This window comes from Penicillium canescens (assembly GCF_028828765.1).
Source record: "Penicillium canescens strain IBT 15451 chromosome Unknown utg000011l_segment0_segment0, whole genome shotgun sequence".
In the NCBI taxonomy this organism is placed as follows: Eukaryota; Fungi; Ascomycota; class Eurotiomycetes; order Eurotiales; family Aspergillaceae; genus Penicillium; species Penicillium canescens.
This window is the reverse complement of record NW_026703973.1, coordinates 440,562-463,967: the sequence shown is the minus strand read 5'-3', so window position 1 is coordinate 463,967 and position 23,406 is coordinate 440,562. Positions and strand designations below refer to the sequence as shown.

At 51.7% G+C, this 23,406-nt stretch overlaps 10 protein-coding genes across 10 annotated transcripts; 5 read left to right on the top strand and 5 right to left on the bottom strand.

The window, feature by feature from the left end:
- Positions 1 to 504: 504 nt before the first annotated feature.
- Positions 505 to 4,710, bottom strand: N7446_012901 (uncharacterized protein; the record flags this gene model as incomplete). Its single annotated transcript, XM_058521643.1, has 5 exons — positions 505 to 2,881; positions 2,934 to 3,756; positions 3,812 to 4,020; positions 4,083 to 4,201; positions 4,255 to 4,710. 5 exons carry the CDS (start codon positions 4,708 to 4,710, stop codon positions 505 to 507), a joined length of 3,984 nt encoding a protein of 1,327 aa, XP_058365120.1.
- Positions 4,711 to 6,000: 1,290 nt separating this feature from the next.
- N7446_012900 (basic secretory family protein) lies at positions 6,001 to 7,001 on the top strand (the record flags this gene model as incomplete). Its single annotated transcript, XM_058521642.1, has 2 exons — positions 6,001 to 6,192; positions 6,285 to 7,001. The coding sequence occupies 2 exons, from the start codon at positions 6,001 to 6,003 to the stop codon at positions 6,999 to 7,001; spliced, it is 909 nt and encodes a 302-aa protein (XP_058365119.1).
- Positions 7,002 to 7,431: 430 nt separating this feature from the next.
- On the bottom strand, positions 7,432 to 8,643 carry N7446_012899 (mitochondrial 54S ribosomal protein mL44; the record flags this gene model as incomplete). The annotated part of the gene is made up of 1 exon (XM_058521641.1): positions 7,432 to 8,643. One exon carries the CDS (start codon positions 8,641 to 8,643, stop codon positions 7,432 to 7,434), a length of 1,212 nt encoding a protein of 403 aa, XP_058365118.1.
- A 281-nt stretch (positions 8,644 to 8,924) lies between these two features.
- Positions 8,925 to 9,299, top strand: N7446_012898 (uncharacterized protein; the record flags this gene model as incomplete). The annotated part of the gene is made up of 3 exons (XM_058521640.1): positions 8,925 to 8,947; positions 8,999 to 9,181; positions 9,242 to 9,299. 3 exons carry the CDS (start codon positions 8,925 to 8,927, stop codon positions 9,297 to 9,299), a joined length of 264 nt encoding a protein of 87 aa, XP_058365117.1.
- Positions 9,300 to 9,431: 132 nt separating this feature from the next.
- Positions 9,432 to 10,716, bottom strand: N7446_012897 (ribokinase family protein; the record flags this gene model as incomplete). Its single annotated transcript, XM_058521639.1, has 3 exons — positions 9,432 to 10,294; positions 10,355 to 10,615; positions 10,662 to 10,716. 3 exons carry the CDS (start codon positions 10,714 to 10,716, stop codon positions 9,432 to 9,434), a joined length of 1,179 nt encoding a protein of 392 aa, XP_058365116.1.
- Positions 10,717 to 10,936: 220 nt separating this feature from the next.
- capA (adenylate cyclase-binding protein) lies at positions 10,937 to 13,106 on the top strand. Its single transcript, XM_058521638.1, has 4 exons — positions 10,937 to 11,121; positions 11,241 to 11,496; positions 11,549 to 11,850; positions 11,902 to 13,106. The coding sequence occupies exons 1-4, from the start codon at positions 11,075 to 11,077 to the stop codon at positions 12,875 to 12,877; spliced, it is 1,581 nt and encodes a 526-aa protein (XP_058365115.1). The 5' UTR covers positions 10,937 to 11,074; the 3' UTR covers positions 12,878 to 13,106.
- A 924-nt stretch (positions 13,107 to 14,030) lies between these two features.
- On the bottom strand, positions 14,031 to 17,405 carry N7446_012895 (uncharacterized protein). Its single transcript, XM_058521637.1, has 2 exons — positions 16,644 to 17,405; positions 14,031 to 16,526 (listed from the first exon to the last, which is right to left on the bottom strand). Exons 1-2 carry the CDS (start codon positions 16,899 to 16,901, stop codon positions 14,481 to 14,483), a joined length of 2,304 nt encoding a protein of 767 aa, XP_058365114.1. The 5' UTR covers positions 16,902 to 17,405; the 3' UTR covers positions 14,031 to 14,480.
- Positions 17,406 to 17,694: 289 nt separating this feature from the next.
- N7446_012894 (uncharacterized protein) lies at positions 17,695 to 18,380 on the top strand (the record flags this gene model as incomplete). Its single annotated transcript, XM_058521636.1, has 2 exons — positions 17,695 to 17,818; positions 17,878 to 18,380. 2 exons carry the CDS (start codon positions 17,695 to 17,697, stop codon positions 18,378 to 18,380), a joined length of 627 nt encoding a protein of 208 aa, XP_058365113.1.
- A 96-nt stretch (positions 18,381 to 18,476) lies between these two features.
- Positions 18,477 to 21,761, bottom strand: N7446_012893 (exocyst subunit SEC5). The gene is made up of 2 exons (XM_058521635.1): positions 19,288 to 21,761; positions 18,477 to 19,236 (listed from the first exon to the last, which is right to left on the bottom strand). The coding sequence occupies exons 1-2, from the start codon at positions 21,652 to 21,654 to the stop codon at positions 18,499 to 18,501; spliced, it is 3,105 nt and encodes a 1,034-aa protein (XP_058365112.1). The 5' UTR covers positions 21,655 to 21,761; the 3' UTR covers positions 18,477 to 18,498.
- Positions 21,762 to 21,807: 46 nt separating this feature from the next.
- N7446_012892 (isocitrate dehydrogenase (NAD(+)) IDH2) lies at positions 21,808 to 23,398 on the top strand (the record flags this gene model as incomplete). The annotated part of the gene is given in 6 exon segments (XM_058521634.1): positions 21,808 to 22,011; positions 22,078 to 22,143; positions 22,290 to 22,376; positions 22,429 to 22,551; positions 22,608 to 23,138; positions 23,156 to 23,398. The coding sequence occupies 6 exon segments, from the start codon at positions 21,808 to 21,810 to the stop codon at positions 23,396 to 23,398; spliced, it is 1,254 nt and encodes a 417-aa protein (XP_058365111.1).
- Between the last annotated feature and the right edge of the window lie 8 nt (positions 23,399 to 23,406).

Below are 23,406 nucleotides of genomic sequence, written 5' to 3'. Positions count from 1 at the left end.
TTGCCTGTGGTGGGGACTGGATGCGGTTTAGGTCGGGGCTATGGGTTAGTGCACCGTTTCTCCCTGATTCCTATGAATCGATGTCCGAGTATTATATTCATAGGCATTGCAAGTCCAAGGTATGCTCTTTCCGACTGAGCTACCCATTTGTTGTAGGTCTTTTCAACTTTGTAGGTTAAGTTGTATCCCATCTTTGTCTATTTCCCGTTAGTGCATGTGGAGTATCCTGCCCATTTCTCACTGTGATAGGTTGTGCTCAGCCAACTAGTAGGTCGACGCTTTTTGTACCATGGGACAGACTGCCCATAAAGCCGCAACTACGTTGATATTTGTACAGTGATTTGAATTCCAAGCTCTTTATTATGAACAGCATATGTACAACACACGAAGAAAAGCATACAAACAGAATGGTAATCGAAACAAGAACAGAAACCCCGCGGCTAGCGCCACCAGCACGCCATTTTTTTCCACGCATATCTAGTTTTAACCAAAGAGACCTAGACTCTACTGGGATCGGCGAGCCATGAAATAAGTAAGAAGGTTGAGAGATCCCTCGCGGGGGGCCTGGGTGACCTTCTGCACACGCTCTGAGCCGAAGGTCAGGTTCAAGAATGTGCAAAGCTCGGTGGCGCTCTTGCGCACACCAGGTCGGGGGTGTCCCAGTTGTTGCATCACGACGGCGCCGATGCTGGCTAGCAGGTCATCGGCGATTTCAACGCGGGGACGGGAGAGAGACTGCTGGATAGTGGTAAGACCCATAATAATAGAGCGGTGAGTCTCGTCATTTTCTTCTTCGTCGCCGAGATCCAGTGCTTGCAAGACACCGGCGATGGCAGTCTGGGGGAGGGTCAGGAAGACTAATTTGTCTGTCACTTCCTCCAGGCAGGTGACAAAGTGGGATGAGGACTCGTAGTGTTGGCGGGCCTGAATGAAAGCCGACATCGCGCGGGTATCGTAGGGGTGAAAGTGCTCACGGGTCCGCAGGAGCATGGACCGGATGGTGGCTAGAACCTGGGTCTTAACGTCGTGGTCCTTACGGCTGGTGGGAACTGCTTCGAGTTCGCCTAGCAAGGACTCCAGCATCGCATTATATTCCTGGCTGCGAGGCACGATCTCATCTCCATGGTATTGGAAGAGTGCTTGCAGTTTCCGGTATCCTGAGGGTTCCATAGTTCTTGACGCAATACGGGCAAGGCCTTTGTGAATCATCTCCCTCGCGTTCACTGGATCTTTGGACCGCGGGCTGGGGCTGCGGTGACGGTCATTGAACTTCCGAGGGCGTCGTGGGGAGTCGTCGGAAGTTGTTGAGTGGGAGAGGACTGATTGAGACATTGCTTCGAAAGATCGGTCTCTCAAATCGGCGGAGCGGGGTGTTGTTTCATTGACTGGCACTTCCTCAAGAGCAGTCGGCTTGGCTGCAGATCGTGGTACGGGCAAGTCTACAACCTTGCCTGTGTGGGGAGTTGCATTCTCGTCGTTGCCATGGGTCTCGGGAGAACCTACAGGAGGATCTTGAAGATCCATCGAATCAACCCCGGTGACGATGTTGGAAGCTGCTGGCTGAACACGGCCCCTTGTTGGGGATGGGCTTGGTTGAAGCGGTGCACGGCGCGTAGGAGATGGGGATCGGGCTTCAGAGTTCATAACCGAGTCATGGCTAGGTGCCAAATCAGGGGTGGGCTTTTTGGCCGATGCCATTACTGAAGCCGGGGCATCCTCTAACATGTTCTCGGGCTCGGTTACGTCCTGTTCAGGCTGTTCGGGGCAGACGGAAGAACGCACGGGAGGGCGAATGGGAGAACGCATGGGGATGGAAGATCTTGAAGGCGTAAGGTGGCCAATCGAGTGAGCATTCCCGGATAGTTCATTCTGGGCCCGAGTAGGTGTCGTAGGTGTTGTTGGCGTGGCAGGATCCTCATAGATGACCATTGAGTCCGGAAGAGGCTTGGAAACAGATTCAGGGACAGGAATCAAATGCGGATCAATGGGTGCAGCGACGTCTGGCTCGGCAATCCGTGGTGATGGTGGCATAACAGCAGGCTCAGCATATTGCTCAAGCACCATTGGCTCCGGTTCATCAACGGGAACTGAGCTTGCATGAGGGCCATCCGGCGCCGAGTGCAGCATAGGTTGTGAGGCAGACAACTGGGGACTACCGAACACAGCAGATACTGGCGAGCTTTGGACTGGCGAATATTGGTCTTCGGATGCACTAAGATGACTGTCATAGCGAGGGGTTCGAGGGGTTCGAGGAGTTCTTGCAGAAGAATGATTGGTCAAACTGTCATTCGAATCACTGCGGGCACAACTGGCTGCCCCAAGATCGTTGTGAGACTTGGATTTTGATAAATCAAGCTTCTTAGGTCTACCCTTCGCCGTGCCATTCGGGTTCGACTCATGGGGGCGAATACGGGGAGCTGTGAGAGGCTTCGTGTTCGGTGTCGATGGCTTAGACCTCACAGAACGAGGAGAGCTAGTCGGCGGTTTACCGGCAGAGCTGTTGTTGGTAGATTGAGCTCGTGACTCGGGGCGACGGGCGTATGGATCTGCGGTTGCAGGACGACTCAACTCTGCCCGTCGGGGCTTCATGCCAGGTCGCATAGGTGCCGATGACAAAGAAGAGAGGGGAGCACCCGTGGGCACAGTACGAGTAGTCTTGGCAGCAGCCTGTGGTTTTGCCTCAGGGAAGGCTGGTTGAGCTGACTCGGGACGAGAAGGCATCTGACCCTTCTTGCGGGCAGCAATGGCTTCTTGGAGGGCCGTACGACTCTTGGCGGGGCTCTTCGCAGGCAATACAGAAGCGGGCCTCGGGCCACCGTTCGGGTTCGACGAATCTTTCTCAAGTAAATTCCGTGACTTGGCATCGAGAGAATTCATTATCCTTTAAGCAAGTTAGCAAATCATGTGTATGGACAGAATAAGGGATAACATACGCATCGGCACGCTCAGGCCACACAGAGAAGAAGGTCCAGAAGGTACTGCGGCTTGCCTCACGTACACCAGGGTTGGCATCTGCGAGACCCTTCTTAATAGCCTTCTCGATGAGATCGAGACCGCCACCATGTTCAACCGCGCTCTTCTGGTGAGCCTGTCGGGTGATCAAAGTTGTGAGCCATCCTGTGGCAAATAGACGCAGCTGAACATTCTTATCCTGAGAGGCAAAGGATACATGCTGCAAAAGGCGAATGCTGAAGGATACATTTCCAATGACTGCGTCAACGGCTGCATTTCCGTTCTGAGCAGCGATCTTTTTCAACGCTGAGCAGAGCTTCATCAGGTTCTGCATGATTATCTCAACCATCGAGTCGATTCTGGGACCACATGTGCGGGCGATATCCTGGATTAGGAGACTTCCATTGGTAGACATTGTGGTTCGAAGGGAGTTGACTACCTTGAAAATACCATCAAGAAGTGTCTTTGTGGCATTGATATAGGTCTGGGTGAAGTCATGCGGCGCATTGCCTCGTGTAATCCTCCGGAAAAGAATGACATTCTTTTCACGCTTTAACCAGTTATCTTCGGACTCCCTCCCCTCAAACCAGGGGAGCATGTCCCGCACAAGATCATCAACGTCCCTAGCTGAAGCTACGTCAAATGGTTCCAGACCATCATCGTCAGGTAATGGCTTCTGAGCCGGTGGCTCACCAGCCGGCGTATGAGATCGGTGATAGGTTGGTGGTTCTGCAGATGCCGAAGGGGCAGTCGGTCGTTCGCGATGTGCCCTCGAGGCTGGGCGGCTCTTGACCGGCTCCATTTCTGTAGAGAAGTCAGTAATTGGTCAACGCTAAGGTTCTAGGTATTCGTCACTGACCATCCTCGGGTTGGTCCACGGCGTGTGAACGAGACGACATGACTGAGATCGGGCGTTCAGCGCGAGAAATTGGGCGTGTAGATGTAGCAGCCTCAGGTTCAACAGAACCTATGCCTATGGCCGTGAGAATAGCATTTGCGATAGATTTTCTCACTCCGCGGGCCGTGATTTGCTTCTGCAGATCAGATTTTGCTCTCGCCGGTCCAGAGCTGGATTTTATGGTCAGTCATTCGATGAAAATGACTCAAGCACAGGGAGTGCAATCACTCACCGAAATAGCTCGATTACGACCAACTTGGCCGTATCTCGAACGGCACTGTCGGCGTCTTCTAAGCACGCAACCAGAGAAGGAACGTGTTGGCGATATAACAAGCCATGGCTCTTGGTCATCTGCACATTTGCGAGTCAATATACGTCAAGCATTGCTGGGTGCATCAACCTACATTTGACAGCCAAAGCATACTCATTTCCTTGGCTCGAGGGTTTTTCCCGATCAATGCGACCTCTAGAACATAATACTCGACCTCACTGCCTGCCACGGGCCACAGATCGGTGAAGATTGACGCAGCCTGGGCTCTGATCCGTTCTTTGTGATCGTTTAGACGTTCTAACAAGAGGGTGTACAAGTTGCGAGCTTGGTTGACGATCCATTGCTGCTGATCTTGGATGGTGAGGCGCTTCAGGAGGTGGCCGAGGGTAGAAAACCCAGCGCCGCAAACCGAGTAATGTTGGGAGCTAATGGCGAGGCGCAATGTTTCGAAAATTGTAGGAATGGCGCCCTCTGGGACATTTTTTTGTTTGATATCCGACTTGACACTAGTTAAGTAGGCGACCTTTGAATCAACAGAGAGGTTGGGGTTCTTGAAGGCCGCCAAAAGCTCTGAAGCCTTCGCCTCCATTTCGAGAGTCGGATCTCGGTTGGTACTAGGTAGAACAGGTCATGCAAACAGGACGCAATTTGTAGGCAGTGGTCGGATAAATCGGGGTCCACTGTGGATGGTAGGAGACTTGATTGTCGGCTTTGACACTGCCCAAGGTGAAAGTTAGCAAGGCTCCAATACCAGAGCAAATGGCACAAAGACCCAAGGTAACAGTGACGCGAAATAAGGGCAGATCATATAAATGCGCTCGGATGGACTGGGTTATAGGCAGAGGACGGAGAATCGCGCGGACATGCGGGAGATGGAGCAGGGTATGAAGAAGAGATTGGAAATAGAATCGCAGGCGTTAAGTAGGAGCGGCTCACAAGGGGACAAGGGGAAGATAACGTACAGAAGCGCAAAGCTGGAGAGTGCAAGGCGATAGATGTGTTGCAGGTGGGATGTTGCGAAGGAGGAAAACAAGGGGCGATAAGCGCGTCCCGATAAGCGCGAGGGTCAAGAAGGTGCAAGTAGGGGTAAAGGGATGCGAATACAATGATACTCGGAAATGAAGTTAAGATTGTGTTCTGTAATAATTCTTTTACTCGTGTACGAAATAACCCTCAGATCGGTTGGGCTGAACGCAACCTGGGCCCAATCCTGTTTCTACCGTTTGTTTACCACTTTTCTCACTAATGGTCGCAATGGCAACGCCATGCACAATTTTATAACAGTACTGTTTAGGAGTAAATGAGTGAATGGATTGATCTAGTAATATAAGGACAAGTGATGAATTAATGTTCCTTCAATCCGAAATAAAAGCCTGTCTACAGTTTTCCGGGCAATTCGCGGAGTATGATACCTGTGAAAGATATGTAAACACTGCACAATAACATAAGACCTCACCAATCCACTTCAAAGACCAATTTGCGGTCTGAACCACATCCAATCGCTTTGTTCCAGGACATACAATTGATTTAAATCATAAAACCCTGCATTGTAACCCCACGAGATCGTCGAAGTGGATCATACTTTGGAGGCAGATCACCGTAAGGTGCTTATTTTAGATCTAAACTCCCACATAAGAGACCAAAAATGGCGGAGATCTAAGAGTACCTTCGGACAGTATAAATAAACAGAACCTCGATATTTACGCTCATGAATATCAAATTTGTGCCGTCAGCTTCCGCACATAGTCAACCCCGCCTTCCTCCGCATTCAGCCCTGGAGGACATACTTCACTCCACCACACTCCTCAAAGAACCATCAATCTAGACAAGACCTCCAAGACTACCAACTAGACCATCGATCACGACCCACAACATCAAAATGAGAAGCTCAGGCTCTCCTCCGTCTAAACCCTCCGCCTCTGCAATCCCCAACCTCAACCATCAAGAGCACCAACCCCCCAAAAGCACAGAAGAAAAGCAAACACAAACCAGCCTCACAAAAACCAAGACTCCTCAACCAAAACCAAAACTCCGCCTCCACATCCAAGACCTCCGCCACCCAGCCTCAAGCGTCTTCCTCGCCTTCATCCCAGACATCGGATCAACACTAGACCAAGCCCTGACCAACATAATCAAATACCTATACACATCCCCAGAACCAAGCACTTCCACTACATCAAGACCAGCCCCCACAGACCCCACTTCACACCCAGCATTCCCCAGACTCGCTCCGTGACAGTCTTCCTCCGCGATTATAGCGGTGTGGCTTATACAACAGGCACGGAGCTAGACGATGCACACAAGGAGATCCATGTCTCGCTTCCTTATGTTCAGTATTGTACATCGAAAGATGATCCGCTTCATGAGTTAGTTGGTGTTCTTACGCATGAGTTAGTTCATTGTTATCAGCATACTGCTCCACCAGGTTCGGATGATAAGGACGATGATGGAGATGGAGATGATGATGGTGGTATACCTCGTCCGCCGGGTGGTCTGATTGAGGGTATTGCGGATTTTGTGAGATTGAAGGCTGGGCTTGAGCCGCCCCATTGGAAGAAGCCTCAGTCCAAAGATGAGAGGCCTGAGAAGTGGGATATGGGGTATCAGCACACGGCTTACTTTTTGGCTTGGCTTGAGGACGTGAGGGTTGGGAGGGGGGCTGTTGGGATGGTTAATGATCGGTTGCTTAGGGTTGGATATGTTGGTGAGGGGGATCAAGAAGGGGATGAGGCTGTGGGTGGGCGTATTGGGTTTTGGAAGGGTTTGTTTGGGTCTGGGGTTGCGGACTTGTGGGAGGAGTATGGGCGTTATTTGGATGATCCAGCATGTGCTGGGAGCAGTAGTGGGAATTGGGAGGATGAGATTATTAACGCAGAGTGACGGAAGATACAACTGAATTGGTAATCTACAGTAGAATTGAGAAAGCATTATTAGATGATTTTGGTGTGCATTCGATGGATATCTGAGGGCACTTCTATATTTGAATGACAGGGCCAACACCAACTACATCACCTGTCGTTTGACCGAGCTTAACTGGAGAGTGTAGTAGACGAAACATGATATAACAGCAAGGGAAATTGGGAAAAAAGAAGACACCAGATGAATCGGAGGGATTGAGAGTCCCATAATGTACAGGGTCCAGTCATGCAGAAGACAGGATAGATGACTCTTTTTAACCGCCGGCCAGCTTCCCATGCGAAATGCGAAAGAATAGCACACCGGAAAAAAAGAAAAGCAATGACAAAAAAAAGAGACATGAAATAATATGTTACCGTGCCTTTGAACCAAGGCATCCCATTGCACCAACACCTTAAACAACAACCTCACCCAAGTCGACGTGGACGGGCTTCCAGGGAGCAGCGGATGCTTCCTCCATGGCACTGGGCACACGGACGGAAAGCGGGCTGTAGAGGTACCAACCCTTGAGCGCAGCAACAGCAGCACGCTCACGGCCCTCCATCAGACTGGCGCCAGCGCCCTCGCCAAGCTTGTCCTTGCCGGAGAAGATACCAACCACAAAAACGGGGTGTCTGCTCTTACGACCAGTTTCGCTGATAATCTTGGCAACTGGGCGCTCGAAGCCCTCGCGTGCGCACAACCGGGTCAGGTCACGGGCAGGCTTGCGGAAGTTGAACAATTCTGAAATGTTGAGGTGTCGTGAAAGGAAGTGCTGCTCGAAGAATCGCTTGGCGGCGGCACGGCCGGCGTGCAAGTAGATAGCACCCATGACTGCACGAACAAATTCGGCGCTGGCCTGCTCGGTCGTGACGCCAGTCGCGGTGGTGTTTGGTGCTCCCTTAATCGGGTCACCGAATTCATCATCATAGAAGACCTTGGAAGTCACCGTTTTCCGCCAGTTCAACTGTTGTTCGTATGGCCGTACTGTGTCGGAAGCTGGGGTGTCGGGGACCTCAGAGCCAGGCTCGAGTCTTTGGAACTGCAACAGACCGGGGTCGACCTCTCCACCTGGCACGGAGGCCATTTCGACACCCCATTCTCTAGCCATGGCAGCGAGAGTCTTGGGACCAGCGTATGCGTACATGGCGGCGAAGATCACAGTCAGCGGCAGGCGAGGGTAGGTGCAGATGAGGTGCTCTGTGGCGTAGTAGGAAAGGAGATCATGACCGAGGGTGGCCAGTGATGTGTTGTTGAAGTTCGTGTTCGGGTCGGCGGAAGCATCAACTAGTGTTCGTGCAAGCGTCTCGACAGGTAATCTGGAGGGAAGGTAGAGTCGAGCGTGGAGGGCAGCAAGTTTTGCGGATTGTTGAGCTGCTTCGACTGTGGGAGAGGGATATTGGAGTTGTGAGTGACGAGTGTGAGACAGGCGAACAATTTCCGACAGTTTCTCGTCCAAAGGTGTTGAGTCCTCGATAATTGAGTCTTCAGGGACACCACCATTTTGGATCGGGGGTGCGGTTGATTGATACCGCTGGCCGTACATGTGTTGATGCAGACGGTTAACAGTCCGAGTCCGCGGCCCAAGGACTGAGCTGCTCCATCTTTGGAGCTGCAGCCTCTTCATCTGGGCGATTGTGAGAAATTGGGAACAAAAAAAGAAAAATTATACTAGGGGAGGGAGAATCGCAACGCAATCAACTGGCCGTCAACGAGAGGAAGAGAAATTGTCGCGGCAGTCACGGGATGGCGAGGTCGTGTGAGGGCACGCTAAGCCAGTTTCGGCTCTAGTGGCTTGGCGGCAGACCTTCGATTGAGACGGACCTTTCGGCTTCCACCTCCAAGAACTATCTAGCCCTACGCTCGCTTTCCCCGTTCAATAACCCCTTCAATTGCATCTTCGTCACAATGGGTGGAGGTGGAAAGATCCCGTATGTTCTTTCCTCGAACATCCCCGCCAGATGCTAATAGGAGTCGGACAGGTACCCCAAAGAAGTCTGGTCCCCCGCTGGTGGTTGGTACGCCCAGCCAGCCAACTGGAGGGCCAACACTGCGATCATGGGCGCCTTTGTGATCGGTGTCGCTGCTGTTGCCTTCAGCTTCAGCGCCGAGCGCGAATACCGCGACAAGATGCCCGAGCCCGGCCGGTTCTTCCCCAGCCGATAGTTGGTCACCCTGACCCCATCACTCTGTCTCTGATGCTGACCCATGTTTCCTCACTTTAGCTGGAGTAAGCAGATCCGCGAGCATGAGCAGCAGCAAGCCGCCAAGAACGACTCATGAAGAAATCCCAGGATATTGGCGGTTGTGGAAGGACTTGAACCAAGACGGAGCCTTTTCTTTTCGTGTTTTTCTACTATTTGTTCATTTGTGTGCAGTACGACAATAAAACGGCGTTCCTCATTCGGCCATTGATCAATTGGTCAATAGGTGTTTCTGAGGAGACTCCTCAAGTGTCTTCAATAATCGCTGCGTGTACAGGCGGACCCGTTCCGTGAATTCAGACTGATTCCACAATTCCCTTCCCTTTCCATCAACATCGATCTGTGGCACACCAATTTGTTCCACCACAAAGCCTGCTGCGACAGTCGCGCAAATAAGTGCCATGGGGTGGTGTTGGAAGTTACCCCAAGAGTTGAGGGCCTTTTTCCAGGTCTCGGAGTGCGATAGAACAGAATTGATAGCCTGGAATGGCTCTCGGCCTGTAGACACCATACCCTGAGCTAGTGCACCTAGGAACGAGTTGCCCGCACCCGTGGGGTCAAGCACAGGCGTAGCGCCAGAAGCATCAGGTTGGTGATATGCTGGGAGCCAGATCTTACTGGTCTTGGAGTAAGCGTAGCTACCGTCCTTTCCTGCCCTGATAACCAGTAAACCATTTCCATCATGGCCAATGCCGGAGTCTATAATCTTTTGGACCAGCTTTTGGCTTTCGTCACTGTGCTCGATCCAACCGGGTTGATCAAACATCATGCCAATTTCCATATGGTTAGGACTCACGACATCCACGGCTTGGTTTGCAGCGAAAAACTTCTCTTGTTCCTCCGGGGTGCAGAGGTCAGGAACGGGCTCCCAGACAAAGATGGGCCGCTTGGAGGCATCCAAAAAGGGCGGCGCTTTGCCTGCCTTGTGCAATTCTTCTCGACGCTGTAAGATATGTTGGACTATAGAGATACAACGGGATGCAGAACAGACCATATGGAATGTCTTAGACCACATTTGAGTATCCGATAGCATCTCAGGCTCGAGCCTCAACTTGGGAGTCAAGTATTTGAAGTCTGCGGGGTCAATCAGGACCTCCATTCTAAGGATATATCATTACATCCAGAGATACTTACCTCGTTTCTCATTTGGATGATATCCATTCCAGGCCCTCGTAGTCAATCGGCTGACATCCTCCCTGAAAAGACAGTCTGTGTTCCATGATTTGATCACATCCAGGGTCTCAGGAGGGAAATCAGAGCCAACATCCACAATCCAGCTCACGGATTGTGCATATTTTGAGCCTGAAACCAAGCGAGCACCCACGACTGCAAATGAGGCCGCCCCGCCGAGAATGTTCTTGACTCCAGGTTTTGAGCCACCAAAGTCAATATCATCTAGACAGTGTGAGCCCATGTCCCGCACTGAACGGAGATAGCATACCTAGGATGAACATCCCCAAAGTGCAGAAATCGACCTCATGTTGGCCCTGAGACATGGCTATATCCCTGTGGCTCTAAGTGATCTATATCAAGAATGGCAGAGAAGAACAAGAGGAACAAAGGTCTATCAAGTTCGGAAGTGGATCAATGATACATATCGTAATGCGAATACCAAAGATACACCGAAACGTCATTCTGTCAGTCCATCGCCTCGTACCGTACATACGTAATGTATGGAGCCCGGACCTGCCTTCAGGAGCTCCGAACTTCTTCTTTCTTTCCCCTGTTGCTTCGACTTGTCTTTGATAAATTGCAGGAGACTTGATTGTCTATTTATTGCCTGCATTTTCTCTCCACCCAACCCACTTCCTCCATCCTCTTCGCTTCAACCGTTGGAGCTACGTGTTGCCTATCATGGCGTCAGGCGGCCATATGCATAATTTCACCACCCTCATCAAGCGGTATGTACCCTCGTTGCGTGCAGTGTCTATACTATCGCATTGGAGCCATGTTTAAATCCCGTCTAAGCCGTGTGACAATTCCTCCGTATTCTTGACTGACAATACACTCCGGTATATAGGCTCGAGGCAGCCACCTCCCGCTTGGAGGACATGGCGATGTCACTCGATGACCCCAGCTCACCCAAGTCCATGGGCGGCGCTTCATCTTCCGCGCCCGCTACTCCCGAACCACCTAAGCCCGCCCCTCCTCCACCCGCAGCTCCTGTGGCTGCCCCGGTCCCGCCGCAGATCGAAGACTTCGATGCATTGATCAAGGGCGATGTTCAGAACTTTGTGAACCTGGGAGAAAAGATTGGCGGTCTGGTTGCTGAACAGGTAAGTTTGCCTGGTATCTTTTCGCAGCGAGTAGGTACTGACTGCAGTCTAGTCGAAAGCCGTTCTGCAAGCCTTCAAAGCCGAGCGCACCTATCTTTACGTCGTGACAAAGGCCAAGAAGCCCGATACCCAGCCCCCAGAGCTGATGACCGATTTGCACAAAGCCTCGGATAGCATTAACAACATCCGCGAGTCAAACCGTGCGTCTCCGCTCTTTAACCATCTCAGCGCTGTCGCAGAGGGCATTGTTGCACTCGCCTGGTTCTTTGAGAGCAAGCCCGCGGAATTCGTCGCGGACATGATTGGTGGCATTGAATACTATGGAAACAAGGTCTTGAAGGAGTACAAGGTCAAGTGAGTACTTCGATGATATGTCGCAAGATCTATGCGCTGACGTCTTGACAGGGACCGTACACATGTCGACTACATCAAGGCCTACTATCAGAACTTCAAGGCTCTCGCCGAATACCTCAAGAAGCACTTCCCCAACGGCCTGACTTGGAACAACGAGAACGGAGTTGACGCTCTGGAAGCTTTGAAGCAGGCCAAGGGCGGACCTGCTTCCCCCGCTGGCGGTGCCCTTCCTCCTCCTCCCCCTCCCCCAGTGCCTTCTCTCAATGTGCCCCGCGGTGGTGCTCCTCCCCCACCACCTCCCCCTGGCATTCCTCCCGCTCCTGCCCCTGCAGCTCCGGCTCCCGATATGGGCGCTGTTTTCAATCAGCTCAACCAGGGTGAGGCTATCACCTCCAGCCTCCGCAAGGTGGACAAGTCAGAGATGACCCACAAGAACCCCGGCCTGCGCGCCGGCTCGACCGTCACAGAGGGCTCTAGCGCCGTCCGCGGGAAGTCTCCTGCACCTAGCAAGAAGCCTAAGCCCGAGAACATGCGCACGCGGAAGCCGCCTCGCAAGGAACTCGAGGGCAACAAGTGGCTCATCGAGAATTTCGACAACCCCGGTGATATCATCGAGATCCCCGCGCAGCAGAACCAGTCTATCCTGATCACCCGCTGCAACAAGACCATCATCAAGGTCACCAATAAGGCCAACGCCATCGCCATCGACAACTGTAATGGCCTCTCTCTCATCGTCGACTCCTTGGTCAGCAGTCTTGATGTTATCAAGTGTCCCAAGTTCGCTCTCCAGATCGACGGCACTGCCCCTACCCTGCTGTTGGATCAGGTTGACGGCGCTACCATTTACCTTGGCCAGCAGAGTCTCAACACTGAGATCTTCACTAGCAAATCCTCTGCTGTTAACATCAACCTTCCTCCTAAGGAGGGCACTGATGATGATACTAAGGAGTGCCCTCTGCCCGAGCAGTTCAAGAGCTACATCAAGGATGGTGTGCTGGTGAGCGAGATTGTGGAGCACGCTGGTTAAGCCGAGCACAAATTCAAGTTCCCAGGAAGAGGCAATCTTCTTAGGCTACAGAATTCTTAATACGCGTTGTTCTTTGGTAGAAGTCAGTCGTAATTCGTCCTAGGCCTGGACCCTTTTGAAATTTTTTGGTTGCTTTATCTAGCGCTCTGTAGATAGAAATCGCAGGATCTCAGACATGTTCACTTTTTGTCTTTTTGACTAAATATTTTGAAACCTTTAAGGATAGCCACAGAAAGCGAGATGTGTTAACTTCTAGATCGATGCCAAAGGCCCCTAACAAGACACCATCGAGAAATCTACCACCAGCCTTGTACCACATGAAAGCGGCTTAAAGAACGACAAATATCCATATTATGATTCAAACAGTCCGTTCAGGGTCGCCATACAGTATTTTAGAAAATCAGGTTGAGGACATATCATATCAATAATTAAACCAGACAAATACTTCCAATAGCACCAAAACAAAACCGACTAACCTCATACCTCAAAGAGTGAAACAACCTACCAGGACTGTCCTGTCCTGTCCATCTTGCTCCATTCGCAATGCTTCTACTTCCCCCTGTCAAGCCCAGAAAGAAACAAATCCTTCTAAAGGAAGTAGCACAGAAGCACACGCTGTTTGAAAATCCACCAAAGCCGCGTTACAGCCAAGTACGGAATCAGGCGTTGTGACTGCTAATATCGTTCCCTACGGGAAGACGACTGCTGCGCATCCTGTCGGACATGATCCGTAGGTCGCTACTGGCGAATACAGTTGAGCAGAGTAGTAGGTGGAACCATAGGAACTTCATTTTCTCAACTTTTGCGGACGCAGAGTACAGTAGATCTCGGGAGAGCGTAGGAGGGCTTTTTGAGGTGCCTAAAAGGATGATAGTGATTGAAATGCCCTTGAAGGGTCATTTATATACTAGGAACCAGGTTTTAGATGTTAAGGGAAGTAAACGAATGCTTCATGTCTTAGACATTACAATGTTTTGAGATTGCATTCTGGGCTTTTCGTAGGATAATATCCAAGAGGGAATTTATTTTAAGCACCAGCGACATAGACACTAAGAATCCACATACCTACTTTCAAGATGATTTGATATATTCAAGACCTCGATTCCAAAATCCAGGGAGGTAGCCTAGATGATATGTACGCCGAAAAAAACCCCTCCAACATGGTTAAAGACCAAGAAAAAGAAGGGGTATAGTCAACAGTCCAAGCGCCTGAGTAACCCATATATACCAAAAGAGCATGAGCATTGCGAACAGAAACAAATGTCCAAATGATAAAAGGAGACATAAAAAACACTCATCGCTTGTGCGTGGATGTGAAGAGTTGTCGATGCTATAATGTGGATTAATATAAACAGCGATCGGCTGCAGACCGGTGCGCCTTTGGTGTGTCAAATTGTTGATTTTCTTCTCTTTTGATGTTTTTGGTTTTGCTGCCCTGTTCTAAACTTGCAGTAGATTGCATGTTTGAGTTACATGTCAAGTCAAAGTCACGATACAAGTAAGTGGGAGATGGTTATTATACCGATGAGGTGGCCGAACGAGATCCGTACAAGGCGAGGAGAAGAAGGAGAAGGAGGAGGAGAGCAAGGCGCTAGGCTCTCGTTCAATGATGATGGTTATGAGAGGGGTGGAATCGATTGAGGAAGTCCAGTGTGCGCGGATGGCGCTCATCTACTGGGGATGATTCGGTTCGATGGACGTCGAGGCCTCGGAGTCTTTTGGCAAGCAAGCTCTCACCAGCTTCCGGGCCAGTCTGACTTGGGATGAAAGGGTGGCCCCCATATCCCACATCATCTTTGGTGAGCTTGTGATACAGAGAAGTAGTTTGCGAGCGCGGGCTAAGGTGGGAGGAACCGTCAAGGTCCGTAGGTGTTGGAGCCTCCAGCTGCGAGGGAAGGCCACCTGGTGACGACAAATGAGGACGAAGGGAATGGATTGTTCCCTGGCCGACACTCCGCCTGCGATATGCTTTCTCAATCGCCCCTCGAGCATTTGTGCTCGTCGCTAGCGAAGAATCTCGAGAGGGTTTGTATGGGCTATAGCGAGGCTCAGGATTTTGAATTTCATTCCTCAGCCTCTCTTTGCCATCAGGGACACGATTGGCAAATACCACCCGGATGCTCGAATGCAGATAAAAGCGCCCACGTGCGGGGCAGCAAATATTTAGATGAATCAAGTATCGCAAAGTCGGTTTATCTTGGGGATCTTCCGTGGCATTCAAAGAAGCTTCCGGACGGTCGGTCCCAAAGTTCTTTCGTGCACTGAGCGGCATGTCGATGATCGGACCAGCCGAATAACTGCGTTGCCGAATGAAGGTCTTTGTACCAGGCTCCATATCACTGAGGTCATATGGAACTAAGAACAGCTTAACCGCTGTTTTGTGAGGGTTTTTGATTATAATCTGTAGCTGGCCTTGCTGCGGTATTCGATAGGACCCTCCCGGAGGGCATTTAGGTGATTCGGACCTGCGACTCTTCTTTTCTCTGCGGCGACGGCTGTCTGCTTCGGATATTCGGGCAGTGTTTGCTCCATCTGCGGCAGGCGTGCCTTCCCGGTGCCCTGCTGGACTTGTGTGCCGCCTGCGACGTCTAGTTGGAGCTTCATTCTCTTTAGGAAGTGAGTTCTCAAGGTCAATTTGTCCCACATATGGACTTGGGTTGTCATCTGAGATAGACCGTCCGCTGCCTGAAGTCGGGTAGCTGTAAAAGACAACTGGGAAAGGCACCGTAACGTGTGGCGGGCACTTGAGGTGACCTTTGCATTTGCCTTTCCCCAGTACACCGATCTGAGCCGTGAAATCCAGCGGCTTGGAAGGATTCATGGACATCCGTCCCCGCAAGATCGACTCCTCGTAAGACCCTACCATGGGAGCATGCGGTTTAGACGAGTTGTCGCCGCTTAGAGATGGCCTTCTAAAATGAGATGGCAGGACTTGACCCGCAGGTGACGGTGCAAGCTGAAGACTATAGGCTGAAGTCAATGAACGGCGAGGATGAGAGTTTTGATTGGCGAACAAATCCCTCTGCCTCCCGGGCGGGCATGGACTGCCAATGTTCATGGCATGTTGGCTTGGCAGGGAAAGTTGAAGATTTCCGAAAGTCTCTGGCGGTAAAGTCCGGCGACGGTTCGCTTTCTCTGAAGGCTCCGAAACATCCACGGGCTCGATGCGAGGCGAAAAGTCCAGGTCCGTGTTATTTGCTTGATATACCAGCGGACTTGTTGGAGCCTTGAGGACATAACTTGACGAGAACGAACCCAGCGAAGGTGCCCGAGCACGGGTGTTCCCGGCGAACGGATTGGATTGCAGATTTGATGTGTTTGGGGTTCGCAAGGACGAAAATGCCGGAGTTTCAAACCAAGGAGTTGTAGGAGAAGAACTCAAGTGAGCAAAAGGAGAAGCTGTGTCTCGCTCCTTAAATAGAGGTCGGGACGTTGGTGGATCATGGTGATCTGTGGCACCTTCCCTGAAGTCGCCCGAGTGTAACGCTGACCGAGGTCTCTGGATATCGGCCGGCGATCCCAGTTCCTCCGTCTCATCTGTGCGATGTTGATTTCCGATGGAAGGCTCTTGATGTTGCCCGAATACAGTTTGATGCTGTTCCTGTGACCTGCGGGGCATGAAGACGTCACCATCTTCCCTGTCCGTGGACTAATGATAAATGTTAGTTCACGACCTGAGTGAAGGAGAAGACAGAGGGACACAACAACAAAAACCCGAAACACAAGAAGTAGATCCCAAGAGAGGTCTGGCAAAGGCCCCACATACCGAGGGTTGAAGTCTCCAAGGCGAAGATTCCTTGATGCGATGTATGAGCTCCTCCCGATCATTGGCCCACGGTCCTGACATGTCCGATTCCGTTGACTGCAACGAAGGCTCTGTATAGTTAGGGACAGGTTCTGTGCAATCTTGGTGGCGAAGATCATTGAGGGACTGAGAGGACCCTGTAGTTGGCTGTTCCCGTCCACTATGGTCCGGTGACCATAGATAATGGCGCCGCCGATCCGGATCTCGGAATAGGGGCATGGCGTGATAAGGGCAGACTAAGAGGCCTGGAACGATAAGTGTGACATCTCAGGAGACGTGGCGAGCACCATCTGAAACGAGAGCCGATCGGGGAAGTTGGATGCGGTGTGGCAGGATGATTCGGGTACGTTGAAGTGATTGGCGAGGAAGACACAGCAGTTATATAGATCACGTCATGGGATGAACTTCCGTCGCATGCAATGGTACTGCCTGTACAGCCTGTACTGCCTGAATTGCTGCCCAGTCTGCGAAATCTTTAAGTTAAGAGAAAGAAAAAAGAAAAGCCTTTGAGCGTTGAGTGTCGATCATGGAGATCCTGACTCAGACGTCATGTGACGTAGTGACGTTGAGATGCAACTGCGACTGTTTTTGGGAGAGCATAGGAATCGGGCAGCAAGGATACCCGCAGACTGGCTTAGTGAAGCATTTCGAAGCGGTTGGTGAGTTGGAGGAAAGGGAAAGCGACGAAAGGTGTGAGGAGCAACTATAACCTGGGCAGATCAGAGTTGTTTGTAAACAACAAAAAAAAAAAAAAAAAAAAAAAGGAAAGGAAAAAAGAATAAACAAAAAACGAAAAATATGTAGATTCTGTAATGTTTCTGGTTCTCATCAACATAAGATAAAGAGTAGCATAACAATAGTACACCTCTCTATGTCTTTTATGTTGTTCAACATGTCTGATTAGGCCGGAGTTCCATGCGGAGATCGCCACTTTTTTTTTCCCCTTCTCCGTCGAAGTCCAACACAACACAACCCCAACTCCAGCAGCTGTTGACTGTCAAACCCCTCCAAAATGGCACCGAAACGCACACACGATGGCGATCCTGCACCAGCAACCAAAGCCCCCGCAGTCAAGAAGCGCAAGGGCTTCAGCGTCGGACCGGCGAATCTCCCAGATGGCACATATCGACGAAAGAGTAAGCAGACCAGCGTCCCTCGCCAGGCATATCCAAGATTAACATGTCTTTACCAACAGCTCAAAAGATCAAGAACGACCTGATCCAAAAAGCCAAAGTAAAGAAAGCCTACGCAAAGATCAAAGCCCAAGAAGAAGCCAACGCACCACAAAAGTCCGTCTACGACACCTACGTAGACGAAGACGCCGAAGCCAAAAAGAAGGATGAAACGCCCACCGAAGATGCTACCACTTTGGAACTTCATCCAGATCGCATCGCCATGTTGAACGAGCCCGAGCCCCAACCAGCGCCTGCGCGCGCGCCTAGACCAGAACGGCGTCCGCGGGGAGAGGGTCGGCCCAGGGAGCGTCGACCTAAGCCATCAGCTTTTTCGAAGGAGATGGAAATTGCTGAGGAGCGGAGGAGGGCTGCTGAGGCTCGGAGGAAGGATCGCGAGGCGAAGCAGAAGGAGCGTGAGGCTATGCTTCGCGCGAAGCGGCCGGATCAGTTTGGGAAGAGACGGTTGGGGAGGGAGAGTAATGCACTGTTGAGTCGGGTGCAGCGGATGGTTGGTCAGAATTAGATGGGAAGGGAGAGCTACATGTGTATGTGGCGTGGACTATGTTTTCGTGATACCCGTTTGGAAGTGAAAAAGTTTATGGAGAATTCAATATATTGTCTTAAGTTAAGCTGTTGTCTCGCTATGTCTGTAGAGTGTTGGAGGACTTAGAACTATTGGAGCTGCGTTTCCTGAAACAGGCAAACTCGCCCTTCGTCCTGTCCCTGAGTCTTTTCAGGATGCCTCTCATTTCTCCTAGTTCAGATTGGAGGTTCACCCGTGCTTCATTTGTTGTGCGGGCATCTAGCTCGACGTAGATCTGGCTTTGCATGCCTGATGCTTCTTCGGTTGCGTATTGTGATAGTGACTGTGCGATGAACTCCGTGTCCAGGGTTGCTTGCATCAAAGCGGCTAGCGAGAAGGAGGAACGAGCACGGAAGGCCGCCAGCAGGGATGAACAAATTTGTGTCACGAGGTGTGTCAATACGGTGGCCAAGAGTTTAGAAGATGCCTTGGAGACATGCAAGTTGGTGGTCGGCGATACGGTTGACGGGATAGTCGTGGAGATCTCGGTGTGGACGAGCACCATGGTCAGCATAGTGTTGTAGACATAGGGTCGAACTTGCTCCGGTCGATCGGTCGAAGGCACCCAGTCAGGGGATCCAATGCCGGCGGTGATGGTATCATTTAATATGGTGGTGGTTGGGTTGACATATGACTGGAACAGTCGGTCTTCGATTTGGCTAAGTACGTCCCGGACAGTCTTGGCCTCTTCAGTTAGTTTGACAGAGAAAGCAGTCTCAAAGTTGGAGATTAGTTGTGGAACATATTCAGCCTGCAGGGCCTTGAGATTTGAAAGGGTGAGGAGGATTCGGACGTTCTGCTTTGTGGTTAGTGATCTGGACGCAATAAAAATGGCGCCAATACTTACCCTGTTGCATGAATCTACAGAATCCGCCGACAGAACAGACAAGGCAGCATCGGTGGCTTGACTCGTGATTGCTGGGCGAGCAATGACCCATTCATTCTCTTCCTCAACACTTGTCGGACGCTCAGCGTTTTCGACCAGCCCGCTCAGTGCTTTGTAGACACTTGATACAAATTGAGAGCGCACCGTTTGAAGCAACTTCGCAGGCGGCTGAGTGATAACATCCACAGAGCCTGGCTTTGCCATTGCCTCTGAAATGTAGAGGATCTTCTGCATGCCTGCAAGGATAGCGCCCTCGAAAGCCACAAAGAACCCGGGCATCTTGGTTAGATCTCGATTATCCAAATCGCGGGTCCAATCTTCTAGCATCTTGCAAATCTCTGCATCTTTGCTCCAAGCAGCGCATGCCACACGGGCACATCGCTCCCTAGACACACTCACAAGAGACTTGAGCAGATCATGCGATTTCCCAGCACTAGCAACCGGCCGTAGGGCCGCCATTTCACTGGCAGCGGTCCCCAAGATGATGAGGAATTTGCTCAAGTAATGCACTCCACTCAGTGAATTGGAGAACGGCGGCCAGAAGGCAAACTCCTCCCAGGGCTCTCCCAGTTTCGGGGCAGGCATTGGTAGATTCTTCGGATCCAGCTTGAAGCGAGATTCTGTTGGCGTAATGCCTCTTGTCTCAGGGCTTGATGGGCTTGCCGGAACCGGGGTAAAGAGCAAGGAGACATCTTCAGTTGGAAGCTCTGTGAAGAGGGCCAGGACGTTCTGTCGAATAAGGCTGACCAATTCCACCACGCCTGTCTCCAGCTCCTTGACGCTGCTGCTTGAGAGTCGGTGGTGTTTGCGGCTCTCGCCCTCAAAACCGACAGGTAGAAGCCGTTGTCGATTGCCATCGATGAAAGACTGGGCTACTTCCCAGAAATCTAACACCTCTCCCAGTAAACCGCTCTGCGACGAAAGGAGTCTGGTTAAAAATGCTTGTACACATTCCCAGAGCTCGATGACTTGATCAGTGTCCAGTCTCTCCGGCGAATCTGCTGAGCCATCACGAGGTGCCAGGCGAAGGTAGGATGCTGTAGCCTGTGGACTTGGCCTCTCTCCAGCAGCGAGTCGTCTTCTTAATATTTCAATTTCGACCTTGCATCGGTCACAGAATAATGTGATCTTAGTTTTCAGGAATTCATAGCGACTTTGAAGCCACGTCCAAATAGGGTTGTCCTCGACGCCCAGTTCCAGCAAAGCCCCGATCAGTTCCATATGCTCTTCCACAGGCCCAGAGGCAGTGCTCGTGGTCGATGTAGTGGGTGCATCACTAAGACGCCTCCAGAGATCGCGTTTGAAATCCTGGATTTGTTGGTCGACATCCATCCACATGCGGCCCATGGTCAAGATAGTGTGCGTTTCAGAGTCGTTCAGTTGCCGACGGGCGCTGGAAGCTTGGTCTGCGATATTCTTAGCTCCATTGGCGAGCGTCCTGGCTCTGGTGTATCGCTCGAAAACAGAATCGTAATCTCGTTGTTGGATGGACTTGGACAGAAGACTTCCAATCTCATAGGCTTCGCGGTGTTTCTCCATCGTCTCAACCACCGACTTCAGTACCTGTTCTCGTTCTCGACCTCCAAGAGCTGGCCCCCATACCTCCTCAGCCTTGACAGAAGCTTCCACCAAAGGACCTCGGATACCCTTCATGCCGTACTCGCTCTCTTTCGTGAGCGCCGTTTTCTTGGGAGTCACCACTGGAGCTGGTGATGGACTGTGATTTTGACCAGAATAGCTCCGGAAGTGTCCTGACCTGCGGGGAGCTAGGGTTGGTTCCTTCTCCACGCCCTGGTTCCTCATCTCAGTGTAGACGGCATCGATGGTTGCCTTGGCGCGGACGAAACGTTCGAAGTTGGCCTCTACCAATACTTTCAGCGACGCGGACTTTTGATCGATTGATTGCGAGAGGTTGTCCAAGCCACCCATGAGCGATTCGATGGATGCCTGGGAATGCACTTGCGACAGGAAGAGTGCGGGGGAGAACGACGTCGACGATAGCAGGAATCGGGATCGCTGGCCACCTTCCTCCTCTAGGGGTACTCCGCGCTGCTTGAGGATGCGAAGGACGCTTTCGCCTGTCCCCAATGGGTCGGGTTCGTCGCTCTGCGCATTGTCTCTGCCTTCCTTCCCTCGTCGTGAACCAAAGTTGTTTCTCCAATCACTGGGACTGCGTTCAAGGGCGAAGTAGCGCGATTTACGCGGACGAGAGTCTGCTCTCTGGAGGGGCTCTTCGTCAAGCTGATCGGCTTCGTCCAGAGCTGCCGGCCATTCTTCGGGGAACTCTGAAGGGAGGTTGTAGTGGCTCGCGATGTCGAGGTCGGCCATGTTGCCAGGCGTGGGACAAGCAAGAAACAAGAGCGCAATGCAATCAAGATCTCCAAGCTTCCAGATACATGTACAGTGTATTAGATATAGCTGTCAAGACCCTGGAGCAGCGGATAGAGAGTGGACTCGGCCCGGGGGGACATCAAACCACCAATGCGGTCAGAGTCCCGGTCGGATCGGGGCGGCGCCGAGAGATTTGATTCTTTCTCCCCTTCTCCTTCTTCCCTCCTCCCCACCACCTCTATCTTTACCTCATCCCCGACGTTCAAGATGCTTGCTGCTCGGAATTTCTCTGCTGCTCGTCAGACCCTGCGGTTCCCCCGCGTGGCTCCCAGCTTTGTTGCTCCCATCTCGCAGGTACCAACCCCCTCTACGCCTTCAGTCGCAAATCTTCAATTGGTTGACCTTTCTTGTTTTGATTAGGTGCGATTCTACGCCAGCCCTGCCCAGGAGGCCGTCGCCAAGTTCAAGGGCCAGAAGGGCTCTGATGTACGTTTTTTTGTTCCGCCGACCCCGTTTTTTTTAATGCATGCCGGCGCCAGCCGCGTTGCGTACACCGAACACAATTCGATGCCAATGACCATGATCGCGCGTAAAAGCACACAATACTAACGTCAATCCTTCCTTTGCAATAGGGCAAGTACACTGTTACTCTGATTGAGGGTGATGGTATTGGCCCTGAGATCGCTCAGTCCGTGAAGGACATTTTCGCGGCCGCCAAGGTAGCGATCCTTCAGCATATCGACCCTGCAACAGACACTAAATCAATTATAGGCCCCCGTCAAGTGGGAATCCGTTGATGTTACCCCCATCCTGAAGGACGGCAAGACCGCCATCCCCGACGATGCTATTGCCTCCGTCCGCCGCAACTTCGTCGCCCTGAAGGGTCCCCTCGCTGTATGTCAACATCACCTACGTTGCAGTTGAATTGCAACACTAAACAATGTTTCTAGACCCCTGTTGGCAAGGGTCACGTCTCCCTGAACCTGACTCTTCGTCGTACTTTCAACCTGTTCGCCAACTTGCGTCCTTGCAAGTCCATTGCTGGCTACAAGACCCCCTACGACAACGTCGACACCGTTCTCATCCGTGAGAACACCGAGGGTGAATACTCCGGCATTGAGCACGTCGTCGTCGACGGTGTCGTCCAGAGCATCAAGCTTATCACCAAGGAGGCTTCTGAGCGTGTCCTCCGTTTCGCCTTCCAGTACGCGCAGTCCATCAACAAGAAGAAGGTCCGCGTCGTCCACAAGGCCACTATCATGAAGATGTCCGACGGTCTGTTCCTCAACACCGCTCGCGAGATCGCCAAGGACTTCCCCGACGTCGAGTTCGACGCTGAGCTGCTGGACAACTCATGCCTGAAAATCGTCACCGACCCTACCCCCTACAACGACAAGGTCCTTGTCATGCCCAACCTGTACGGTGACATTCTGTCTGACATGTGTGCCGGCCTCATCGGTGGCCTCGGTCTCACCCCTCCGGTAACATTGGTGACGAGTGCTCCATCTTCGAGGCCGTCCACGGTTCCGCTCCCGACATTGCTGGCCAGGGACTCGCTAACCCTACTGCTCTGCTCCTGTCCTCCATCATGATGCTGCAGCACATGGGTCTCCACGACCACGCTGCCCGCATCCAGAAGGCCACCTTCGACACCCTCGCCGAGGGCAAGGCCCTGACTGGTGACCTTGGCGGTAAGGCCAAGACCCACGAGTACGCTCAGGCTATCATTTCGCGCCTGTAATCGAGTCG